General features: G+C 41.2%; 2 protein-coding genes across 2 annotated transcripts; one reads left to right on the forward strand and one right to left on the reverse strand.

Annotated features, from left to right (window-relative positions):
• Positions 1-680: 680 nt before the first annotated feature.
• On the reverse strand, positions 681-1,004 carry LOC140245682 (histone H2A-like). The gene has a single exon (XM_072325225.1). The coding sequence runs from the start codon at positions 1,002-1,004 to the stop codon at positions 681-683; it is 324 nt and encodes a 107-aa protein (XP_072181326.1).
• An 11,643-nt stretch (positions 1,005-12,647) lies between these two features.
• LOC140245667 (uncharacterized) lies at positions 12,648-24,768 on the forward strand. Its single transcript, XM_072325212.1, has 7 exons — positions 12,648-12,771; positions 15,087-16,103; positions 17,112-17,250; positions 17,857-18,021; positions 19,649-19,800; positions 22,585-22,691; positions 24,550-24,768. Exons 1-7 carry the CDS (start codon positions 12,648-12,650, stop codon positions 24,766-24,768), a joined length of 1,923 nt encoding a protein of 640 aa, XP_072181313.1.
• The last annotated feature ends 1,148 nt before the right edge of the window (positions 24,769-25,916 follow it).

Below are 25,916 nucleotides of genomic sequence, written 5' to 3' on the forward strand. Positions count from 1 at the left end.
GACACTAAGAAAACCCTAGTTATTGACGTGGTACTATCTATCAATTGTACATTCGGATATATCTTTGAACAGTCTGTACGAACTGAAACACTGGGTGTAGAAGTAGTATTCTTTTTTTACACAAAAACGAAACCCTAACATAATGTTCCTCTTTAAATGCATGTTCTTAAGAGTGAAATTATCAATGTTTTCATTTTCAGCCGTTTAAGGTGATATACATTTGCTTTGAAAAACAACAACAGGACTGTCAATTTCATGAATGCGATCGGAATAATTAGAAGCAAATTCCGAGACTGCAATATGCTTTGCTTTACTTTGAGTTTTACAAGCTATATGATTAAAACGTTCTCTCACTTGACAGAACTTACATTGTAAATACCATACTCTGCAGGTACCTAATACATGGTGTTATTAAGGTGAGAGAGAGAGAGAAGAAAATACATAAATATAGTTAGTACCACAAAGTAAAGCAACATTGCCAAAAAAATAGATTGAGAAGGAATTGATAACGTTTTATGACAAATAAACCGTGTACAATCATTGTGTATTATTTCTTGGATATGGTGGTACCGATAAGGGCCGTCTGGTTTGGAAGAACCGAGAAGAGCCTCACTGGACATGCTGGAGCTAGCAATCTTCTTCTGCAGAAGCACGGCTTAGCTGTTGCCAGCACACCACTCTTAAGCGATGGTCACCCCTCCAAGACGCTTGATTGGCTCTTCGTCGTCACGAACGCCAAGCTGCAGGTATTTCGGGATGATCTTCACGGTCTTGTTATCGCGTGAAGCGTTTCCTGCGAGCTGCAGAATCTCGGCAGTTGGGTACTCCAGCACAGCAGCCGGCGGGCCAGCGCCAACTCTCTGGGCATATTTGCCCTTGAGGTGGAAGCGATGAACATGGCCGTCGGGGAACTTCTGGCCAGTACGTGCGGATCGCAGAGACTTAGCCCTGGTGGGAGACTTGGCCTTGGTGGGAGTCATGCAAGATCTTCCTCGTCCAGACATACTTGTTCACCCGACCTGACAGTTGATTCGATGGAGAAACGTTACAAGGGTAGAGCCAAGAATTGAAAATGAATAAACACCAATTCTAAGAGACCTTCAGGAAGAAGTCCGTTGAGTTCCGACTTAGATTGGAAATCACTCTTCAATACCTAAAAACAGGGGAGCATCTATAGGCCTGGCAGTCAGGGAAGAATATGACTGACAGATAGCGGCGGTTTAACACGATATTTTCATGGATCTCTCGCTGACAACACAGAAGCTGCTGTTCTTCAGATGGCGAATGGTGTTGCGAACGTAAATATGAACATATTTATATGATGCAGGATATTTCATGGCGATATTTCCAGAGTACCAGTGCCTTCACTGCGTGCATTATTGATGAGTTGAATGTCTCGAGCACCTCTTACAACGTAATTAGAGTTAAGCTCAGACAGTGATTAACCTCGAGGATAGCTAACCCGGGAGCTAACCGCTAGGATAAGTTCTATGAGACGCCAAGTGTAGCACGGTCGATTTCCATTTTGTCGACGAAAATGACTGATTTTGTAACGCAGTTGACCGTGCGACACTTGGCGCCCCATAGAACTTGTCCGCGAGGTTAGCTATCCTCGACGTTAAGGATCACTGTCTGAATGTGAACTATTGGTACTTTTAATTCTTTGTGACGTGTAAGGCATTAAAAGACAATAAGCGTGAAGGGTCTTCGTAATAATATCATACTGCATGCTTTCTTCATGAGTTCAGTGTCTCACTCATACTCGATATACTGTATTATATACATAAATATTGCACTTTCAAATTATCTCGCAGTAAACACAAAACCCAGTCATGGAAGCACAAATCGTCAACGTAACTCTGGCATTTATTGATACTCGAAAATCTATCAGGTGTGTAAAACATTTTAGCACAAATACCAACCAAAACAAATGTAAAATGTTTTCTTAATTCACTGCGTGCAGTCTTTACGAGGTGAATGTCCGAATATGTTTAAAAAAAGTTGCACCATTAAAAAGCATCTGCCGATTATCAGAATCCCCCAAAATCTGACGTATATCTGACATTAATTGATACTCGAAAATGTACCAGGTGTGCAAAGCATTTCATCACAAAAACGCGAAGTAGTTCGCTTCGTAGTTCACTACGTGCCTTTATATGAGGTGAATGCCTCACTTATTCATCACTCACTAGGTGCTCAAAATATACATAAATGTAGCATCTTCTGTTTGTTTGTTTTTTTGGCGGTAAACACAAAAACCTAGACCTGCGAGTAAAAATCGCTGACGTTAATATGACATTATGTGATAGTTCCCTTACTTTAAAAAAAAAATCGCCTAACATGCAAAGCACATCACGACGATAAAGTATGTAAAATGCCTTCGTAATTTGCTGCTTGCATTCTTGGCTGACACGACTTTTACTCCTGCGACAACGCTCGGCCAGGGCCGGTCAGATTTTCTCTAAAGACGTAGGGTTAGGGTTGTGATTGGGTTTTAGGTTTAGCTTGGTGTGAGGATTAGGATAAGGGTTAGGGTTATGTTTATGTTTGAAGGTAGAATCAAATATTTGGCTTAACGTGCAGATATTTCATGGGAGCTATCATCGCAGGATCAAATGTCATGGAACCATCTTCTTGATTTGAATGTCTGAAACAACAGTCGGAACATAATTTATCAACAAACGTATCTACCAGAAAACGCAAAATCCCATACCTGAAAGAACATTATGCCAAGTGATTAATGTCAAGTGCCTTCATAATCAACAGGGTGCATTCTCGATGTGTTTCATGTCTGAAGCCTGAATTTCGAAATCAATGTTAAACCTTTGAAAAAACGAACCTTCGGAATAGCGAACCTTAGCCAAAATAACGAACTGATCCTGCACATAAGCACAAAACCCAGACAAGGAAGTAGAAAGCATCAACGTAAATCTGATATTAATACTGATACTTGAAATTTCACGTGACAAGCAATTATTCACCTCATGACAATAAATACCTTCGTAAGTTAATTACTGCGTGCACTCTTGTTGAGTTCATAAATATTACGTGTACAAATGTATCTACCGGTAAACACAAAACCCACATATGCAAGTCCAAAACATTGGTCATCGACGCGAAGGCATTTCGTGGCGAGGTGTCCGAGCTCTAGTGGATTAAGGGCTTTAAACGATTGCAAAGGGCAGATTATGTGAAAAAAATCAAATCTCTAAACAGAAAATAAACTTCGGAGAGGGTGAAAGGGTGTGCTACTTCCTCCTCGTAGAAACTGTGGACAAAAAAAAAAATATACAATCTTCGACTTTACTTTGGGCCCCGCCTTGGGCCCCGCCTTGGGCCCCGCCTTGGGCCCAGGGGAACGTTGACATTTACCAGTTCATTGTCAGAGAAAGAGATTTTCAGCTGCAGGATAGGATCCTTTTCCTTCCCTCCCCCGCCCCCTTCTTGACTTCTTGTATTCTATTGGTAATTGAAGCAGAATTTCATTTAGAGGTTAAATCCATCCAAGCTGGAACGTGCAGACTCTCCCGTGTCTTTTAAAAAATATATTTTAACATTAAAACACTTTGATGATAAACATCCAAAGTGGTTATATCATTCATGTCAATGCAAGAATCTGTGGCAGAGGTGGAATAAAGACAAAGCATTAATTTGGTTTTACATATAAATGTCAATAAGGAGCATTTGAGAGAAATAAGAGTTGAACAACAACTATTGATGTACAGTTTCTTTTAATCAATAACTTGCCTATTCAAAATAGAGTCCCATTTCCTTCGAGAAATTGGAGACTTTTGCTATTCAACCAACACAAATTAAATGAGTGTAACTATATAGATACCTTAGATACTTTTCTTGTAACACATATAGATTCCTCTTTGAAATGCAAATTTGTAATCGGGGGCCTCTAACAATGTATTACGATCATATGGATGACATTATTAAAAGAAACAGATAGATTTACACTCGTTCTGTTTTTCAATCTTATTCTTTATAGATTATAAAAAACAATAATTATTTCCAATCATATACTAAACAAACAAATATTTTGAACTTCGAGTATTTTCAATGTCATTTGAAGGAAAACACAAAGGGAATGTAACAAAGCAGATGAATATGAGGGGATATAGAAAGGGATACCTAGATTGGGAGAAGTGGAGAGGAACTAGGGATAGTAACAGTGCTTAGTAGTTCGGAGTTTTAATGTACTCAGAAGAAAAAAAAATATCTGAAGCTCATAAACTTAAAAAATTATACGACAGACAAAAAGTATTAGTAATGATATGAAAGTGGATTAGTGAGCAAGACTGCTTACACTAGTGATACATTGCTAGAAGAATTCTTTTCGAAGGAGGAATTAAAACATCAAAGAGAAGAACCAGATCATTAGACAAAGAGTTCCACACTTCAGGTCCAGGGTGTCCAATAGATTAGGATTTTCTCATTAAGTCTGTTGCATGACGGATACGATATGAATGGATGCTAAAGTTTGAAATGAGGTTATCGTTGAACATAACAGGGAATTATATTACAGTAGAATATTTCAACATGAATACTGCGGTTTGTATAAATAGTAACACGTAAAGCTATCAGAAGCACCGATGTGTATTTACCGGCACACAATCATGAAACGCATATATACCAAGCACAATCAAAGAGAGAGAGAGAGAGAGAGAGAGAGAGAGAGAGGGAGAGAGGGAGGGGGGACCAGAAGGGAACGCCAATGAACGCAATGAACATACCGTAATCACGTACATAAATGAAGTTCGCCGTTTGTACAGCAGCCTTCTCCAAATCTCACATACTTGCATAAACAAATATCACATACTTACATGACCTGCATGAATGTTGGCACTCATCCATTAACACACTTCGTATCTATCCCGTGGCTGACTCATATTTTCTTGTTATGCATTTTATAGCTCTTTATTCTGTTTAGCACGAGCATGCATAATAATCGGTTTGCTTCCACGGACCGCCATCAAGACCAAGCTGTTGCAAAGAAAGCGATCTTCTGCTCTGTGCAACTGACTTTTTTCCCTTTATAGAATAGGGCCTACATGTGTTTTAAAATGTATTGATATGTGCTGATGTATGTATGATTATCGGTCGTATTTCAATTCAATGTTTTATTTCATTTTTCGACAGGAACATATAAACATCACTTCTTTTTTGGTAACAGAAAATAAGGTGCGTAAAACTATGTAGAATGAAAAGAATATACAATGATTGTAGCACCTTGCAATAATTACACATTATCATAAAACTCAAGTGATCTGAAGTAAGTAAACATTGTGGATAATTCGAAAAATGGAGGGACCCAATAAAAAGACAAAGCTTGTAGAATGTGAGCCCCTCAGAGAAAAACATCAGTTGAAAGCAAAGAGAAGGTCTCTTTGCTTTCAAATCGTTTATCAAGATATTCTTATACGCGTATATTCTTTGAAAAAAGGTAAGAATAAGAAATAAATATCACAGTGAGGCATGTATACTTGTGACAAACAGTGAATGTGAAACGCATTTTTAATCCTTACCATATGTCAATAAAACTTACCGACTAGTTTTCGTTTTTATTGTTGCTATCATTCACCAAGGTACTACTTTGACTGCTTGCCACCGTCTGTTTGCATACCCTCTCACCCACTTTAATCGTCACTCCCTTTTTCCCCCAGGCTGTCTACCTTTATAGTTTCATCATTTCTTTAGTTAGCATATTTCCAGCAACACTTTGAAGGAAGGTTCAGAATCGCCATTACATTATTAAGCACTTTAGACTACTGTCAATACGTTGTTGATCTATAGTAAAGTGAACAAACTCGCATATCCAACAAATGGCAAGCGACTTTAACTTTGTGGGCTATACTGTATAATTTTTTAAAGGGAAACGATTACTTTTACGTGTTACTGCGCTACGAAAATAGGGTTAATATTGTGTTTGTCTGGACACTTTGAAAGAAACACCAGAACTTTGTTGCATCATTTTGTGCTTACATCGTCTGACTACTGTGGGAAGTTCCGTTTAATATACAGGGCACTCTAAGTCGTCACTGTTATCGACCATATTATATGGTGTGTGTTTTTTTTTTGTTGCGCATTTGCGTTTTTGTTGTTTGTTTTTTTTGCCAAGGCAGCCTAACCCCATTTCATGAACAAGTAGTTATGATAGAAACCCTTGTCTGAATGCCAAGTGTCATAGTAACGACAAGAATTGAGCTTCCTCATTGGCTGTTGCTACAAAAAGTTGTTGTCCTTACAAGAAGTTGGTATCCTATACATCTTTGATGATATGGGACCCTGGTCTGGCAGAGTCCTGGAGCGTTTATAGATGTAAGTTTCGGCAAAGAGGACAATCTTTGTCCTTGCCTATACAGTACTCATCCCCTTTCTTTAACCCTATAAAGCCCAAGGGGGGCACATTGTGCCCCTCCCCCCACCAGATTTTCATTCGCCACTCCTTCGCCCCTAATCCAATTTTAACCAAATTTGGTGACCTTTTCCTAAAATCTTATTCCAAACATTTTGATATATAATTTAGCTATATTTGATATTGCTGGTTGCCATGGAAACCATAAACTGACAACCATGTCAGTCAGATTTTGCGTATTTTGCGGTTCCAATTCCAATTAACAATATTATAATGTATGAAATGGGCGTTTCTTGGCTGAAATTTGCTGAAGAAGCAAAATGTGAAGTAATTATGGCCCTGAAATGTTTTTCCTATTATTTCCTCTGTTTTTCTGTGACAACGGCATAAAACAATAGATATAATAGAGATACTTGAACATAACAGTATTTTCCAAAGATCGCCATTCTATTTTGTGTCATTTTGATTCCTTCCCCGAAATTATACCTCTAATATAATTTGTTTATCACATGATCAATCTGCAAACTTAAAATTCCAATATTATGGGAATATGAAATATGATAACTATGCATGTACCTATCCCAAACAATATATCACAGGTTTCATAATGTAGTTCTTTATTTTGTTGTGAATAGCGCCCCCATGTGGTGACCTTGAGAAATTTCAACCATAACAAATAATGAGCTTTGACTTGCACATAATTTGTGGCAAATATGAAAAATATTGGTCCATGATAAGACATATACAGTGTATACTGGGGATAAAGAAATTATACAGAAAAATCATGCTTTTAGCATATTTCCTATGTATTTCTTTATATTTTGGTAAATAGCGCCCTCTAGGGTGACCTTGAAATAATTCAAGTATGCGGTCATGTAGAGTACGAGTTGCTCTACCCATGTGCCAAATATGACGATGAAACATCAAACAATAACAAAGTTATATAGGGGGCACAATGTGCCCCCCCCCCCCCCTTGGGCCTGGGAAGGGTCAAAATAGCTTGGGCTGTATAGGGTTAAACCCGACACTCTCCCTTGTATCGTTGGCTGACTCCTGATGAAGAAAATGTTTGTCTTGAGCCATGATCAATGCAGTATAGGTGGTAGTAATAGAATGAGTTCTCTCTATACTAGTACTTGCAGGAGTATACAATATGGAGAATACAATGATGATGTAGACGATGATGATAATGGAAAGAATAGTAATGATAAATAATGATATTCATGTATTCATTCTATCATTATCTTAAGGATATTTCTCACTGATAGGATTGTTATTGTTAATAATTATAAGTAATATCACCATCACGATTATCATCAGTAAAAGTGGTTACAGCAGTAATAGTGACATGTAGATGTAGGGGGGCAGGGTGGTGTTGATGGTAATGAAAATAAATTTTCATGTAGTACAGCATTTGTGGAAGATGTGAGATAAAGACGGATCATTTATTCTATGACACTCTTGAACTCAATCTTTACCCCCTCACACTTCCTATAATTTAACTCGCATGAAAGATAGGATGTGCAAATATGATTTTTATTACTGTTGTCATTAACCTAGCTAGCTCTTCATGTTTGGCTTGATGACGTTGAATCTCATAAAATGATAGGTTGGATGTATAGATCCGGCGTAAACCTCGAATAATGTTCTGACTGTGTAAAGCAAAGTTCAGACCGTAGATCTGTAGATGTTCGGGGGAAAACTTTCAAGTCTGTGAGATTGGACTCGCCAAAAGCAGAGCCGTTTTACTTATATTCTCATGCTTTGCGTTTTCTTTGCTTATTTCCCAGACTTCCTAAGAGACATATACTTGGTTATTTTGCGTCACTTCATTATACGTGTTTTGTAAAAAGTGATTCTGCGACACAAACAAAGATCAGATATTGCAACTGATTGGCAAATTGCCCCATATCAACGTACATAACAACTGCATTTTGAATAATTACGCAGTACCCGCTGCATGCTATCAGGATCAGAAACAACACTTGCTGTCGGGCGGAAGCTCGATCGGCGATCTGGTGGAGGTGACGTCTGTCCGAAGATCAGGAGGTCGTGGGTTCGAATCCTGCTACAGTGCTTATTTACGTCGATGTAGGACAATTTGTCAATTAGTTGCAATGAAAACATCTCGACGGAATTCATGAATTTGAATAAAGATCAGATATGCCAAACTTTAAGCAAATACGCGATGACACCAATGATGTTGCGTGTGATTCTGATTTAAAAACAAGCGTGATTTTATCGATAAGGCACAATTTTGAAAAGAATGATGTACATTTTATTCCAATCAATGATTTTCTCATTTTTATATAGAGTCCTGTTTCCTGCGTGAAATTGTAAACTTATCCTACAGATTTTAAGTAAACAAAATATGAATATGTATTGATATATATATATATACATCTGGTAAATTTATAGATTGTATCATCCACGAATTCCTCTTGAAAATTAATAATCGGGGACCCTTAGCAATGAGTTGTCATGGTGATAGAGTGGCTGATATAATTGCTAAAAAATCTAGAAAATTACACCAAGTCAACATAGTGCAACTGATTAAACCAACTTATTAAAACGAATACCTAGGCAGAGCAGCTCCTTTGATTGACCATATGTATCTAAAGTCGGTGCTTGTTAAATTTCAGCTGGAACCACATTAGCTGATGTGTCAGACCATTTACCTGTTTCGTTTTGTTGTTGTTGTTGTTGTTGTTGTTTAGGGGTTACTTCTCCCCCCTCCCCCCCCCCCCCAAAAAAAAAAGACTAACACCTCACACTCCTGGGGAAAAAAAAAGTTCCGCGGCTAAACTAAATGACTCCCTAGTAGCGTTAAAGACTACCTTAGATTTTATCTCATAGGGAAAAGTACGACTGTACTGATGTAAATGATGCATACGATTCTTTTCTATTCATTTTATCACACCTTTGTGATATTTATCCTTATCATATCTCCTTTATATCGCAAAAGAAAGAAAAAAAAAACATTGTGTACAAAAGCCATAGATAACATCTGCAATAGTAAAATCTATTTTTAACAAGTATGAATTGTATGAGCAGATACCAACTTCAGCTGGTAAATCCGTTATAGCAGCACCTTAAAGGGGCTGTACAGTTCTGGTTGAGGTGAAGATTTAGCTTTTAACGTTTTGCGAGATATTCAGAAACCACTCTATGAGATGTCAAAGAGCACGCAATTCTAAGGGGTATCAAAAGTTTATTTGATGAAAATCGGTTTTGAAATGGCTGGGATATCCAAAAACAAGGTGAAACAAAGATATCCTAATAAAAGGCGTGCCCTGTCGCCTTTTATCATGATCACTAGTCTTTTGTGGATATCTCAGCCATTTGAACACCAATTTTCATCAAATAAACGTTGAATCCTTCTTAAAATTACATGCTCTTTCATATTTCACGAGAGGTTTCTCATTATCTCACTTAGGAATGTCATAAACTTGAATCAGCAAAGGTTCACAGAAAGCAAAGTCAAAGCATTATTCTTCATGGAGATAAGGATGTAAGGAAAACATGGAATCATAAATATTGAATAACATGGATGGTCGATCGTTTGTAGAGAAATTTCGGATTAATCAAAATGGCATTAGTAGGGATTTAATACACCTCGAGAACAAAATTAAGCGTTTTGATATTTTTTTCTTTTTAAAATTGGAGAAAATTCAATTTAAAAATCAAAATCGTCGGAATCTGTCTCGAAATCAATCAAGATATAGGTGTTAGGTAATCCCTATGATCGATTCAAATTATTCCACTACATTCTGTTGTTTGTTTTTTTAGGTAGAGTCATTATAGATCGTGTTATCTTATATACAAGCCGAATGAGAAATTATTTTGGTTGGTATAAATATTTGAGGTCAATGTAAGAGTACGAAGTAAGATTTTAAAATCATGAAGATAATTAACATAATATAGAGTGGACTCCGGTTATAACGAAGTCTTCGGGACCAGCAGTTTTCTTTCGTTATATTGAAATTACGTTATAACCGAACAAATAAACAAGAGACAAAAACATAGAGCGGATAATGGTGCGTTGTAACTAGAATTTCCTTATAACCATGTTCGTTATAACGAGAGTTCACTGCATTCATTTTCATCAACTCTCCTATTATGATGCCTCCTTTAATTTCATTCGATATGATGTTTACGAAACGTATCTATAACTTATAACTTCATGTTGTCTGTAAAAATTTCACATCTCTGCTCCAGTAGTTTATACGTTATCACAATAACATTATTTTTTTCATCCTGTTGTATACTTTAACGAAAATAATTTCGACGGCATCACTAACTTATCTAAGTCCCTCTTCTTTTGGATTTAGTGTCTTGATGAATAAGAACCGACTCCTTCTCCTCTTTCGCCTTGTCGAACATCGTCAAAAATCATAACAAAAAAAAAAGTTCCCGGCGGAAGAAATAAACAGTTTGTGCCCCCCCCCCTTCCAAAAAGGACTTTCATTGACAACTCTCAGAATAGCTACACTATCTAAATATCATTTCAAGATATGAAAGACAGTTAGTATAATTTGTTACTTACATCTTGCAAAAACAAAAACAAAGACATTCAATTTGGTGCAGCGGTCACAGAGAAATAAAGATCTTTGCAAAGCATGTCATGGATCAGTTTCTTCCAGGTTTAGCCCTTGGATACTCTTGGCATCCATATGAATGAAAATATTTTGCTCGCAACTGGCGAGACAACTACATGTAACAAGTTAATTCAAATTAGGTGCATTACATTATACTTATATGTGAATATACGAATATTCTAATATGAAAATGTTTATTGTTCATGATCATCTTAAGGAAAAAAAGCAAAAAAAAAAAAAAAAGTAGAGCTTAATCCAGTCTTCCCTGAGTTAATAATTTAACATCCTTTAAAAAAAATATTTTCACTCAAAAATCTGCTTCCTTTAATATGTAATAAATCGTTCTTCTTGTTGTTTTAAAGAAAGAGAGAAGAGAGAGAAGAAAAAATGGGGCCCTATACAAATAATTTGCCCCAGACAGCACTTAAAACATAAAACAAACATTATGTTGTTGTTGTTTTTTGGTAAATCATTCTTAATTTCGTTAGTTGAAAACGGGAAAAAAAAGCAATGTAGGCAAGCCTAACTTTTTTAAAGAGAGACATTTTGCGCAAGAACAGGAAAAACAACTTCGTATTTGTCATGTTTGTAAAGCAGAAACACGATAGGCAACATATCTCCTTACAAGACTTGGAGGGAAAGGACTTCTGACATGCTTTGCAAAGATCCCCATTTCTCGTTGACCACTGAAGCAAACTGGATGGGGTTTTCTGCAAGATGTAGGTAATACTAAGTAATTCATAGTTTCATACATTGAAATTTCATTTTCATTGAATCAATGTTTGTTTGTTTGTTTGTTTGTTTTGTCGTCCTTGCAGAAAATCCGGCTGTGACGTTTTTGGGACATTTTAAAGAAGTTGTATGCTCCTTGATTTAGTGTATACTGTATCAGAATAGTATGCTTACATTTGGGGCTTAAATTTTTACTAATGCAAAATCACAGTTAGGCACATTGAGAATCCGTTAACTGTGAATCGAATTTTTGAGCCACGCCATTTTCTCTATCGTATTCCATAATAGGGATAAGTCTTTCCGTAACTTCCGAAATATGTTTCTTGGTGACATTTACAAAGATACCAAATATGATAGGCCCTCTGCTCGGAGACCGCTCCCCGTTCCTTCATTACAACCCTTTCCTTTTCACCCTTTTCCTTTGTATCACCTAAATTGCCGATACCGTCTAACACAGTTTCAAATTTTGCCGCCAATTTCCCACAACACTTTACAGCAAAGTTTAAAATCACCTTTCCCCCTTTTTCTTTGTATCATCTAAATTGCCGAAAGTATCTAACACAGTTTCTCAGTTTTTTCAACCCAATTTCCAACAACACTTTACAGCAAAGTGTGAAATCACTATGTAGTATTAATAAGCCCCTTTAAAACTACAAGCAGCCTATTGTTTACTCGAAACAAATTGAACAATATAATCGCACAGTCAACATAGCACAGTCGCAAAGTCAGCAATTTCCACTCTTAACGTATAAGCTACTAGCTGTGACTTCAGAAAAGCGAGTGCTCAGCGAGCTTCGTGTGTCACTGAGGTGCGAAAGTGGTGTTCAATGTATTACATGTAGTTGCTTTGTGATTCCCCGGGCCACCAAATAGAAACGATTTTGTACCTTGGTGAATTATCGATGCTTCCATCTAGAAATTAAAGAGGGCCTACCGCTGAAAGCTTTGTATCAAATATGGCGCTCCTGAATCTTCACACGAAGTTGTCGCTGTTGTCGACAATCTGTCTGGTCGTGGCGGTGCTGCTTGCCCGGGAAGCTAGTCTGGCGGAGTCTGTGAGAATTGCACGCATCATTTTCGGTGAGTTTCAGAGTACACGCGTGTATGTCCCCTAAATGCTAAATGTAACATCGGCTCTAAAGGCCTACATCTTAACTTTAAATGATTTATCAAATCCACCGTATATGTACGGTTTAACCTTCAATGGAATATCTACCCTCCGTTATCACATTTTAATCCTAAATGTAATATTTAGCATTGTGATAGTACCCCCCCCCCCATTGTAATATTCACACTAAATCTAATCCCCCAATCCCGTCCCCAGATATCCCAAAGATTTCACGGAATTCTTGTGGTCCTTTACATCTACTAGTCGGTATTGTGTTTCATTGATGCACCTAATGAAAAGATGAAACGACGTAGGGTATATATCTGCCTCAAAACAGATCACTGACCGACATTTCAGCCCCAATTTTGGCAAGTTGATTAATACCAACTGCATCCACAAAATCCCCTTAGAAGCTAGCAGGTCTTGTGTATTCTTTACTCTATCCCCCTGTCTCATGTCATTGTGTTGAGACATAATATGTGGCACTTTTTACCCTGCACGTGCGGTCATATGTCGGGTGGTCCTTACATTTACAGTTTTTGCAACCACCTTGCGTTTTTAAGCTGTTCCTCACCTCCTGTCCGTTCCTGCTCCGTCTTACCTCCGAACCTTGCTATCTGGGCGATTTTTGCTTGTACGGCTTGTGAACGTTCTGACTTTGATTTTCATGTTCTGGAGTCATTGCTTTGAAATCGTATTCTTCTGTCCTATGATGCAATACAACGGGGTGGGTGAGAGGTTATAGAGTGATAATATAGGTTGATATCTATAAGCTGCGGATCCATGCAGTTGGGGGGGGGGGAGGCATTTCATGAAGCGTTTTGGTCGGATATTTCTCTGACAAACTGTTACAAGCTACTGAAATCCTTGCATCTGATCGGCTGAGAGCAAATTTGTCCGACAACTTCGTCGGACAAAACATTTGTGTAGACGGTGGCCTGTCCTTGCATGGAGGGTTCGGATGCGGTTTAGGGTGAGCATGCACCTGTAGGTCCATGGGGTGAGCCACTGTTTCCGAGGGAGGTTGACCTCCTCTAGCTTTGCTGTCGGGTCAGTGATGGTGTTGCGTGTGACTTGAGTTGTGTTGGAGACAGAGTCAGACCAGCATCTGCGCCATATACTTTTAGGGTCAAAGTGTTCCAGTGATGAAGGGACATCCAGACTGGCTGGAGTCTTATTGCGCATCTGCGATGCATCTGCTGCGGGGAACACTTTCTGAAGGGTCAGATCGGGTTCAAGCAATTATCGCTCGCGTGTCCCGGGGTTAATACACGTTTCAACAACTTGGTGACGAATCATTATTTCATCTTTCAGCTAGGTTCCCGAATGCACAGTGTTTGACCAGCTCCTCTACGGCGGTATGGCATAATTGCAAACAGTCTCATCAGCCGTCTCCTTTCGTCATGTGAATCTATATCTCTCGGCGACCACTTAATGCAAGGGAACAAAATAGGCTTCAATCGTTGCTAACGTCATCTGATATGCGTTTCCAGTATCAGGGCGCAACTGCGAGGATGTCACTGTACCAGTGTTCATGAGGAGTAGAAAATTCTCTGTCCCTTTGCTCCCAAGCAATGTAACAGAAGCGCCTTTTTCCTCTCAGGCTAGAATGTATCGCCCCGTTAAGCCAGTAAAGTTTTCCGATCAAATTGCTCCTTCTATAATGGCCATGGAGTTGGTGGTTGACCGGGTTTTTGTAAGAAAAAAGGAGGATGGAGGCATCAAAGATAATTAATTGGTTGAGACAGGACCACCAAGGAACGAAATTCAACAGACATGAAGGGGACAGTTTCATCCTTGTCGGCAGAAATTATGTTGTACTATGAGGTCCATGAACAAAAAATATGGCGACTGACAAAATAAGGGAGGAACGGGACTGAACTGTGGTTGTCTTCGATGTTTATTACCGATTGTGTCATGAGTGGCATGTACCTATGTAATGAGCATACATTTTCTAAAGACGATTGTTGGAATGCCTTCGGAATACGGTGAGGCTGTTTGCATAATTACATGAAGAATTTACCAATAGCATGTAGCTGTATTGGACGTCAGAAAATATGATTCTAGTCGTCTAGACAAAATTTGAATGCCTATACCCAATGTCCTTAGAATATATTGACACAAATAATGAGAACTCCTCGATTAGCAACTGTATTTCCTGTAGGCGTATGAGGGGTAGATCGATGAATCTTACAAGAAAATCGACTTAACTAATGAAACTGTTCATTTGACTGCTATTCCATCAGTATTTTGCTCTCTCTCTCTCTCTCTTTCTCGCTCTTTTCAGGGCTCATTGCTGTTGTGGCTTTCTGCCTGTCTCTGCTATTTTTGAGTCTCCTTGCTCTTGGCCCTGCGCCCAATGACGGGATAAAGTCCATCCTGCGTTGCTTCTTATCGTCCATGGTGGCGCTCTTACGAGGGAAGACCGCCCTCTATCGTCTGGAGAAGCACTGGAAGAATCCTCGCCGAGCTCAGGATCGCCTCCTCAGACACATTCTCCGTGAAAATGGCGACACGGAGTACGGCCGACGATACCGACTTCGAGACATCAAGGACAGAGAAGAGTTCAGGGCTCGCCATCCACTTACAACATACGAGCACTACCGTCCTTTCGTCGAACGGGAGATGAACGGAGAAAGAAATGTTATGACCCGGAAATTTCATTCCAGTTACGTCAGTACTTCCGGTACGACTGGTCGTAGCAAGATGATCCCTCAGACAGATAGACTCAAAATTATAATAGACTATCTCGATCTTCTTTACGCCATCGTTCGAATGAAATTTCCTCATACGGGTATAGTTCAAAAGCAACTTTTCGTCTACATAGCCCCTGTAGTTTCTAGAACTAAAAATGGCGGGCTTGTCGAGAGTGCCCTGACTATAGGAGATGACACAAGGTTGTATTACACCACACCTCCGGCTGGTTTTCGCATCAATTCCTACGAGGTTGCGAATTACATCCATCTCCTTTTTGCCCTGCGTGACAGGAATATCGGCTCTATATGCGTCTTCTTTCTGAGCACGCTCGAGAGCATGATGAAACAACTCGAACAGTGGTGGGAAGACATCGTCCACGATATCGAGTACGGAACCATCAGTGAGCGACTCGATCTCCCAGACGACGTACGTTCGGCACTGACAAGTGAACTTCGAGACGGCGACCGGCAAAGGGCGCTGGAATTACGTCAACATTTTGTGGTCGGACTGGACAACATTTTTCCAAGGGTTTGGCCAAAGCTGAGAGTCATCTTGTCCGTGGACAGCACTGGAATCTGGCCCCAAATAAGAGAGAAATACGCAAGAGGTACGGGGTTCTTCAGCACACATACACACACTCACATTTTGTAACGCCAGATCAAAAATATCTTTGTGTATTGCGCAATGCGCGCACACAATTTATTCTACGCTGCTTCCTATAAAGCATTATATAACGCCTTCATATATCCTTGTCATTATTGATTAGTGGTTTGATACTGATTATTTTGCCCAATTTTACTGTTACGTCATCATTTGTGTAATTGTGGATCCACTGGATCCATGGATTTATGTCAGTTGAGTCACAATCCCCGACACGATATTGCAGTGTGTGACATATCGTAGAATCAAAGCATTGTGTTACTAGACCTAAGGGAATCTTGATAAACGAAGTTTTTTTCAGTCGTTGTAAAATGCCCATCGTTATTTTTTTTTATCCTAGTCAGTATTTCTAAGTCCTTTTGACAGTAAAATCCCTAAGAGCTTTTTATATCGTTGACATGTATAAGAAACAGCAAAGGATCAGGGATCTATTCCTGACGAATGCCGCACACAATAATAGATTTCTGGGATGTGAAGAAGATTTGAATATCACATAATACCTTCTGCTGGATAAGTAATCAATATCCATGAACATTTAAAACCGCTTACGTTATATCTTTTCAACATGTAGTCAAAATGAATCATGACCTATTGTGGCAATCGATTCCAAAAGATCCATATATTCCAATAACATCTTCATTAATTGCAAATAATTCAGTAATTTTATCTAATAGTTATTGCCAGGTCGGTGGAATATCCCTTCTAAAAAAAAGATATGAGTTGATCATTCATAACTATGTAAACTGAAAAATTTATAAAAGTGACCAAAATTTAAGAATAATTCGTCAAGGGTATCTCGAGAGATATTAATGGAGTGGTAACACTTAGTCACTGGATTTAAGCACTGGACGGAATATCTTGTTGAAAAGCCGAAAGCACTGTCGCCTATTTCACATGTCACAGTGCTCCCTAGGTTTGTAGCTTGAAATAAACTCTATATACATATTACCTCCAGGTATCACCTTGGTTTCCAGTGGCTACGGATGTTCAGAGGGGCTGCTAATGGGGATCTCCATTTGGGCGTGGGACGAACAACAGGATTTGCTCTTTTTTCCTACTATAAACTTTTTCGAGTTTATCAGGCTGCAGAACACGTAAGTTTGTATCACCTGCTGCTCTATGAGTACATCGCATGTGGCAGTTGATCAAACAGTATGAGCTTTGCTAACATCGAGTTAGAGTTAGTTAAAGTAGAGAAAGTCTGGCTGCGGGCTGCATGCCGTAATATTTCGCCGACTATGACATTTCACTTCCGAAAGATGATATCAGAAATCACTGTAATTACTTTATAGTAATCAGGTGCAAAAACTACAGAATGACAATGCGACGAATTAAAGTGACGAAAACACAAGCGAAGGGATAATTGGAATATCATTGTAGTGATGGATGGCAATAGGATAGAATCTGGGTACGTTTGTTGATGTAATGCGTAAAATACTTCCCCTGTTCACGTACATGCCTTTATTTTTCATCGAGAAGAAAAAATCCTGTATTGATTTCCTCGAGAAATGATAATTGAAACTAAGCTGACATCAATTATATGTTGATTGGCTGATTGAGGCTTCACGATTGCGATGCTTCATTTAGAATTGAAGAGATGAAAACTGAATGTCTACAGAAGCTTAGATGAGGATTTTAGTTTAGTGGAAAATGACTACGTATGATTGTGTTATGTGCTGTTTTTCTTCTACTTAAATCAGTCATGAGAGTCAGCCTGAAACGCTGTTCCTCGACGAGCTCGAGATTGGCCAGGAGTACGAGGTCGTCATCACCCAGGCATGTGGACTCTATCGATACAGACTGGGAGACATCATTCGAGTCACTGGTTTCCATGACAACTGTCCTTCATTTCAGTTCTTGTACCGGTGAGTGCAAATATTTATGTAGCCTTTGTCACTGTGTGACATGCGCGACGCGTCGCACATTTCAAACCGTCACGACGGTTTGCAAGATCGAAATCTTTTACCTTCAACTGTTTTACCACTTGCACATAAAACAGAACGCACTAAACGGTCATCCTATAAACATGATCCATCAAGGCCGTGATTTTCCAGCACGCAGGAGAATTTTCCGTGGGTTGACAAGGATGCTTGCGAGTTTTGCACTTGTTTCTTACCACTAGACGCGTGCTACTTACCTTCTACTTGCGTGTATTCCGTGTGACCTGCGTGAGAGCTTTGAAACCGATCCGTTTTCTGTTAGGAGCGACTTATAGATACTGAGAAGTACCTGCGTTGGAGTTGCCGGGGAGGTGCTGCCGGTAAGAGTCTCCTACTGGTGTTCTGCGTGTACCTCTGCGAGCGAACTCCCACGACTCACTAGGAACACAGAACAAGTTTTGAGCATGCTCAAAGCCTTTTCACACCGTATCTGGGAAGTTTTGCGGCTTGACTTGCGGGGGAAACATATTCATTTGCTACCCGGAGCTCTCCGCACCTGACAGTACCTAGCGCGTATCTTGCTTGTAGTTGCCCGGAGATGCACACGCAAGTCCGAATTAACCGCAGCCCAGTTTTGAGCATGACCAAACTTTTTCCGGGTGAGTCGCGGGGATGGCGGAGAGGTCCACGCAGAACGCCAGTAGGAGGTCCTAGCAGCATCACTTCGCAGACAACTCCCACGCATCCACATTGTACTTCGCAGTCCCCGTATGCAGCCAATATAATGACATTCTGTGGGACTTTTGCCTTTCCTTCAGAGGAATTCCTTCACTGAGTTGTCAGCCCTAACGCACCTGGCACACAGGTCACACAGTATACCCGCAAGTAGATTTAAATAGAACGCGTCCAGCAAGTAAGACACATGCACCGACTCGCCAAAATCCTTGTCTGCCATCAGAAATTGGCCGGTGTGCTGAAAAATCCCTACACGCAACAAGCCCGCGTAGCTTGCCCGGAAAGGTGTGACAGGGCCTAAACATGGTTGCCGGTTAAAAGATTTGCGTGCGCACCTCGGGCGACTACGGGTGAGATACGTACCAGGTGCTGTCATCTGCGGGTCATCTGCGGGGACCTCCGGGTAGTAAAAATTGTTCTTCGCAAGTCGCACGCAAGGCTTGCCCGGAAAGGTGTGACACTGCCTCATGTGCATTCTCGACACAAGTGGTTACGTGAAAGCTTTGATTTCAGCTTTGCGATATATTTCATGGTTAAATCAAAGTTGTTGATGGAATTGTTTGTCTGCTTGTTTGTTTTTCTTAGGTTTAATTCAGTGTCTTTTGTGCTAGTGTGAGCTTGTCTGTGATCTTTATCGTGTTTTCATTCAATAGCACATTCTGGCAAATTACAATCGTATAAGATGAGTATTGTAAATATGAATTCGGGACATGCTCATGATTACAGTATATAGTGCCGAGAAAATTTGATTATCTGCGACGTACATCTACAGCCAAGGAACAAATACAGTAGCTTTACCCAGAGCTATGACCGTGATGTACCATTCTCATATCGACTTGACCCTTTCTCTGTTACTTTCACTTTGTGCCATTTTCAGTCTTGGCCTGATGTTGAATTTACGATACGAGAAGATAGACCAAGGCGTCGCACTCCAGGCAATTCAGGCCGCCGTGAAGCGCTGGCCGAACCGGGTCAAACTGACTGAGTTTGCTGCCGCCGAAAGTACCTTGCTTTCAGAAACATGCGCTGGTGAGTATGCAAAGAATACACCAAGTTGCACTAAAACTGATTTATAGGGATATTGCATGTCCTAATGAGTCGAATCAGTTGGTGATAACTGTAGAATGCTATTGATAAACCATTTAAAAACGAGAGCTGCATTTAAGCGTGGGTCAAGGCGACTAAACTCTGATTAATGATAAATCATGACTGGATTGTGACGAGTCCTGTATCTAACGCACTGCATGGAAAAAGGCACCTTAATTCAGTTTTCTGCTCCTCCCTTTCTGATCCCCTCCCCTCTCCCCTTCTTTCCCCTTATTTCCCCTCCCGGCCCTACTTCCCCTTTCCCACTCCCCATTCCACTCCCCTCTCCCTTTACCCATCCATTCCCTCTTCTCTCTTTTCTCACCTCCCCTTCTATCCTTCTCTTTCCTTTCTATCATCCTCTCTTTCTTATTCCCTTTCCCTTTCTTATCATCTCCCTTTCTTTCCCCTGTCTTTCCCCCTCCACTCTCCTCTCCCTTTCACCTCCTTCCCAACTCCATTTCTCCCTTCCCTTTACCATCTTCATTTACCCTGCCTTCCACCTCCCCTTTCCTCACACCCTTTGCCATGGAACCTTTGGAAATACTGGACTTACTGGTTCAGTGACCTTAAATTAACTTAGCAGATGAATGATTTTCATCGTGCTTCAAGATTCTTCTGTTGTATATTGCAAAACAAATCGGAGGGGGGGGGGGAGGATCATGCTTGCCTCATAGGTTTATATCCAAGCTGCTGATCCAGTTCAGTTGAGCATCATTTAGTTTGCCAAGTTCTGTAATGCCTCCTGGAAACTTTTAAGGGTGGCAGTCCTCCACGATATGACGCAGGGTTTGGTCGGGATGGCGGCATTCACACGTCGGAGAGTTACCTGTTGTTAACTTGGAGGGTTCGCTGATGCGGTGTAGCAGGGTAAGCCACTGTTTCCGAAGAAGGTTAAACCTTTTGGTTCTGTTGTCGGGTTAGTGTTAGCGTTGCAGCTATACGTTGGATTGGAGACGGCATCAGACCAGCATAAGTTTTGAAGTCGAGGTTTTCCCGTGACTGAAGGGACATCCACAATAGTTTTAGGGATTTCCAAGATTTCATACGCATTGACGGGAGGTCGTTCAGGTACTGTGGATTACAAGGTCAGTTTCTAACTGCATTGATGTCACTGGTAAAACTTGCCATCCTTTCCTTCTTGCGTAGGGAGGTGGAATTATATATGCCAAAGGAGATAGCCAGTGAAGGGTGGGCACTTGAGTGTGCCTAAGACTACCTGTATGAATGAGTTCAGGACCGTCGTATCAACACGTTTCATGTGGCAGCTGTTGACACATGATGATGGGCAGTACTCCGCAGTCGAGTAGATGATGGTTATGGTAGCAGTAGGCCTATGAGAAGTAGGGTCTACTTGCTTTTCAATTCCAATTGTTGCTTGTGAATTTCGAGATGATGTAACGCCGTGGTTTCAATCTGTCTGCAACTCTCTTCAGTATGTAAGACTGCGGTCTAACGTACCTCCAAGGCACTATCCTCGTTCTTGACAGGCATTATACCACCCACATAATTATGAAAAGGAACGGAGCCAACATAGAATCCAGGGGAAGTCCTAACATAGCTCGTCTGGACACCCATACTGATCTTGAATCTGCGATTTAATTGCTGACGATTACAGACAAGCAGCGCAAATTTGTCTGGCAATTAAGGATCATGGACATTTTCGCAGAAGCAGACCATGCAAGATCCTTTTTTTTTTTTTTTGAAGCCTTGTTGGATGCCGGCTTTGATGCTACTGATTATGCCTGTGACTTGGTCAGCACAACTCTTGCCTGGTCTAAAACCTTTCTGTTCCTTCGGCAGGATGGGCTCGTCCAAAGGAGAGTGATTGACAAGGAGGAGTCGTTCAGAAAGTGGTACACAACGGCGAGATAGGTCTGTAGCTGGCAGGGTCTTGCTTGGCGTCATGAAGAAGGAAGCGGTCATTGTTAGGCGCCCAATCATCCAGAACTACGCCGTTGTTGTCGTTGGCAGAATAGCCCTGAGAAGAGTGGTGACCGTTGAAATCTCCTGCGTATACCTCTGGGTGTAAGAAAATTGGCAGCACTGGGACAGGTCATGTGCCCCCCCCCCCCCCCTCCCGTGACGTTGATGTCACCAACCCTGACAGATGCGACAAGTACATCAAGAAAGCTAGAATCCTGGGGACAGAAAATCTTCCAGACAATGCCTAAAGTATAGGTAGCAATGTCATATTTTTCATGGCTAACACACGCAATAAGCTTGAAACCAAGAATGTGTCTGCGATATGCGTCTCTTGGAGGTCGGAGAACATCAACATCAAGATCTTTGACAGTTCGAGAAATATTGACATTCTTTGTAGAGACATCCTCCACATTCTGCCGGAGGATAATGTAGGGATTTCCTGACATTACGGGTGTGTTGGCCCTGAGAAGGGCCGCTTGAGTTGATGGTCACAGTCGCCATGGCAAGGGTGACGTAAGAAAGTAAAATCTAAGTTGTATACTTAGTATGCTTTCTACAGAGAAGAGTACAAAGTTGTATTGCATCGTGTAAGTTGCATCAGCAAACAACAGGGTGGACCACGAGAAGGTTGAAGTCTCCCATTCCGCTTCAAGATGGGATTAATGGAATGGGAACGATGTCATTTCCTTTTTTTCTTTGTCCATAAGACATTTAGAAAGCGAGCGTCTCTAGGATGTCGTTTGCCGATACAATGCTTTATATTTTCTGGTTTTTAACTTACTCCTTTTTCCCCTCATCCAGCCTTCGAGAGGAACGAAATTATGCCATACTACTTGCTCTTCGTAGAGTTGGAGTTCACATCTGGAAATGAGTCATGTGAAGAGATCACACAAGAACACAAGGCACTGGTAAATGTCCGCTTAACGTCTTTCTATTATCGACTTTTGTTCCCCTTTTTATAATCAAAGTCAAAATTTCGTCAGTCGCACACCATACCCTAACTTAGCACAAGAGTGGAACTTTCCCATTTTATGCAGTGCTCTCCCATTATAACGAACATGGTTATAACGAAACTCCGGTTACAATGAAGTGAAAATTCAGGCCGCAAAGTATCTGTGTTGGAGTTGCCTGGGAGGTGCTGCCGGTAGGGGTCTCCTACTGGTGTTCTGCGTCCACCTCTGCGGGCGAGCCCCCGCAACTCACTCAGAACAAGTGTTAAGCATGCTCAAAGGCTTGTCATCTGTATCTGGGGTAGTTTTGCGGGTTGACTTGCTGGGAAACAAATTTGCTACCCGGAGCTCCCCGCAGTTGATAAGCACCTGGCAGTACCTAGGCGCGTATAAATCATCTCGCCCGTAGTTGCCCGGAGGTGCTCATGCAAGTCCGATATACCCGCAGCCAAGTTTTGAGCATGACCAAATTATTTTTTCCGGGTGATTGCCCGCAGAGGTCCACGCAGAACGCCAGTAGAAGACCCTAATAGCGGCAGCACCTCGCAGGCAACTCCCACGCAGGTACTTCGCAGTCCCCTTATGCAGCCAAGATAATGACATTCTGTGGGACTTCTGTCATTCCTACAGAGGAATTCCTTCACTGAGTTGTCAGCCCCCACGCGCCTGGCACGCAGGTCACACAGAATACTGAATACATGCATTCAGTTTTTACTTGGTTGTTCATTCATTTGAGGCCGTGTCACTCCTTTCCGGGCAAGCCTTGCGTGCGACTTGCAAAGAACAATTTTTACTACCCAGAAGTCCTCGTAGATTAGCCGCACATGACAGTACCTACCACGTATCTCACCCGTAGTCACCAGGAGGTGTGCAGGCAAATCATTTCACCTGCAACCAACCTTAGGCCCTGTCACACCTTTCCGGGCAAGCTACGCAGGCTTGTTGCGTGTAGGGATTTTCCAGCATAACGGACAATTTCTGAGGGCGAACAAGGATTTGGGCGAGTCAGTGCATGTGTCTTACTTGCTGGACGCGTTCTACTTAAATTCTACTTGCGGGTATACAGTGATACCTTTGTACCAGTCGCATGGGGGCTGACAACTCAGTGAAGGAATTCCTCTGAAGGAAAGGCAAAAGTACCACGGAATGTTTTTATCTTGGCTGCATTTGGGGACTGCGAAGTGGGCCTGCGTGGGAGTTGCCTGCGAAGTGAAGCCGCTAAGGGCCTCCTACTGGCGTTCTGCGTGGACCTCTCCGGGCATCCCCGCGACTCACCCGGAAAAAAATTTTGGTCATGCTCAAAAACTTGGCTGAGCACCTCCGGGCAACTACAGGCGAGATACGCGCTAGGTAATGTCAGGTGCGGTGCGGAGAGCTCCGGGTAGCAAATTTGTTTCCCCGCAAGTCAAACCGCAAAACTTCCCCGGATACGGTATGACAAGGCCTTGAGCATGCGCAAAACTTGTTCCGAGTGAGTCGTGGGGGTTCGTGAGGTACTCGTCGCAGAACACCAGTAGGAGACCCTTGCCGGCAGCACCTCGCAGGCAACTCCAACGCAAGTACTTCTCAGTACCCATAAGTCGCTCGTAACAGAAAACGGATTGGTTTCAAAGCTCTCACGCAAGTCACACTGAATACACGCAAGTAGGTAAGAAACAAGTGCGAAACTTGCAAACATTCTTGTTCGCCCTCGGAAAATCTTCTGCGTGCTGGAAACTACCTCCTCGCCACAAGTCCGCGTAGCTTGCCCGGAAACGTGTGACACGGCCTTTACAGTTTTATTGGTTTATTCATGTACTGTTTCTTTTACCATCAGCTCGATCGGGAACTGCGTGACCGCAATAGCGACTACGACCGGCTGCGCCGGGAAGGTGCCATTGCGCCCCCTCGAGTTCACATCGTGAAACCTGGAGCGTTCGAGGCACTGAAGGCTCACATTCTGGCCAACACCAGCACAACCGCTAACCAGTACAAAGTACCGCGCAAATTGCGGACCGAAAGCCTGGTCGAGTTTTTACTTCATCAAGTCATGTAATTGTATGGACCACAAGATGGCTCAGATGAATTATGTACCAGCACCTCTCTTATTCTGATGACGATAATATAATAGTAATACGCACCAAATGGGTAGCTGTGACATGGATGGATAACTATGATTATGTTCCCATTAATTAAAGCTCTGTGGACATCAAGAGGTGAATTTTTGTGGTATACAGTATTGTAAGTCGTGTGGATATTTTGGATAGTGATGATGCTGATACTGATACTAATGAATACCACTACTATACCATAAACAGATAACACGCCTTTGTGTGCACATTAACATGATATCTTTTAATTGGTAACAAAATCGCATGTGTAGTCAAGTGCATCATTAATTCGAGTGCACTGGCACGCAATCCTTTGAAGAGAAACTATGCTTTGCTTCCCACGAGATATGGTAGCTCAAAGCAAGGAGCCTCAAAGCAGGTTCTGATAATCATCCGCTCATGCGGAATCAAACAGAAGCTTTTCAAAACATTTCAAGAGGCATTCCGTCCTTTTGAATTGAAGGTTGACAACAATAAGTCTAATGTGAAAAGCAATTCAAAGGCCAACAGCAATATACCCTCACATTTCTCGACATCCCAGCATTTTGATAAAAACATTCCATATATTCTCATGATGGAGAGGGTAAAAAGGGGGACATAAAAAGAAATCCAGCATTTCAAGAATGATTGTAATATCTGCCTTGACAACACACTGGAGCTGCATGATTCCATGTGAAATAAATTATAAATATATATATATATATATTTTTTTTCTCTATTTTTCTTATATGAGCATAAAATTTAAAATGTGGAATATGCTGAAAATTATGGGTGCACGTCATGAGACAGACACCCACGAGTCATACAGCTCAAAAGTCATACAGCCCACGAGTTAAACAGCTCACAAGTCATACAGCCCATTAGTTCGACACTAAGCTAACAAGGCCCACGAGGACCGACACATTAAACCCCGTGCTGTATATGTCGAACTCGTGGGCTGTTTTCACCTAGTGTCGAACTCACGGGCTTTATTTGCCTATTGTCGAACTCGTGAGCTGAATGACTCATGGACCTTATTTCCCTGTCGAACTCGTGGGCTGTATGACTCGTGGATGTCGATCTAGTGGGAAGACCACAAAATTATCATGTTCTT

Source organism: Diadema setosum (genome assembly GCF_964275005.1).
Source record: "Diadema setosum chromosome 20 unlocalized genomic scaffold, eeDiaSeto1 Scaffold_20_unloc_1, whole genome shotgun sequence".
In the NCBI taxonomy this organism is placed as follows: domain Eukaryota; kingdom Metazoa; phylum Echinodermata; class Echinoidea; order Diadematoida; family Diadematidae; genus Diadema; species Diadema setosum.

Bases quoted from the DNA above. Each gene is read 5' to 3' on its own strand.
- LOC140245682 (XM_072325225.1), bottom strand. From the start codon at position 1,004: ATGTCTGGACGAGGAAGATCTTGCATGACTCCCACCAAGGCCAAGTCT.
- LOC140245667 (XM_072325212.1), top strand. From the start codon at position 12,648: ATGGCGCTCCTGAATCTTCACACGAAGTTGTCGCTGTTGTCGACAATC. The intron at 17,251-17,856 runs GTAAGTTTGTAT...TACTTAAATCAG, and splicing joins TTTATCAGGCTGCAGAACAC to TCATGAGAGTCAGCCTGAAA. The intron at 19,801-22,584 runs GTGAGTATGCAA...CCCCTCATCCAG, and splicing joins GCTTTCAGAAACATGCGCTG to CCTTCGAGAGGAACGAAATT.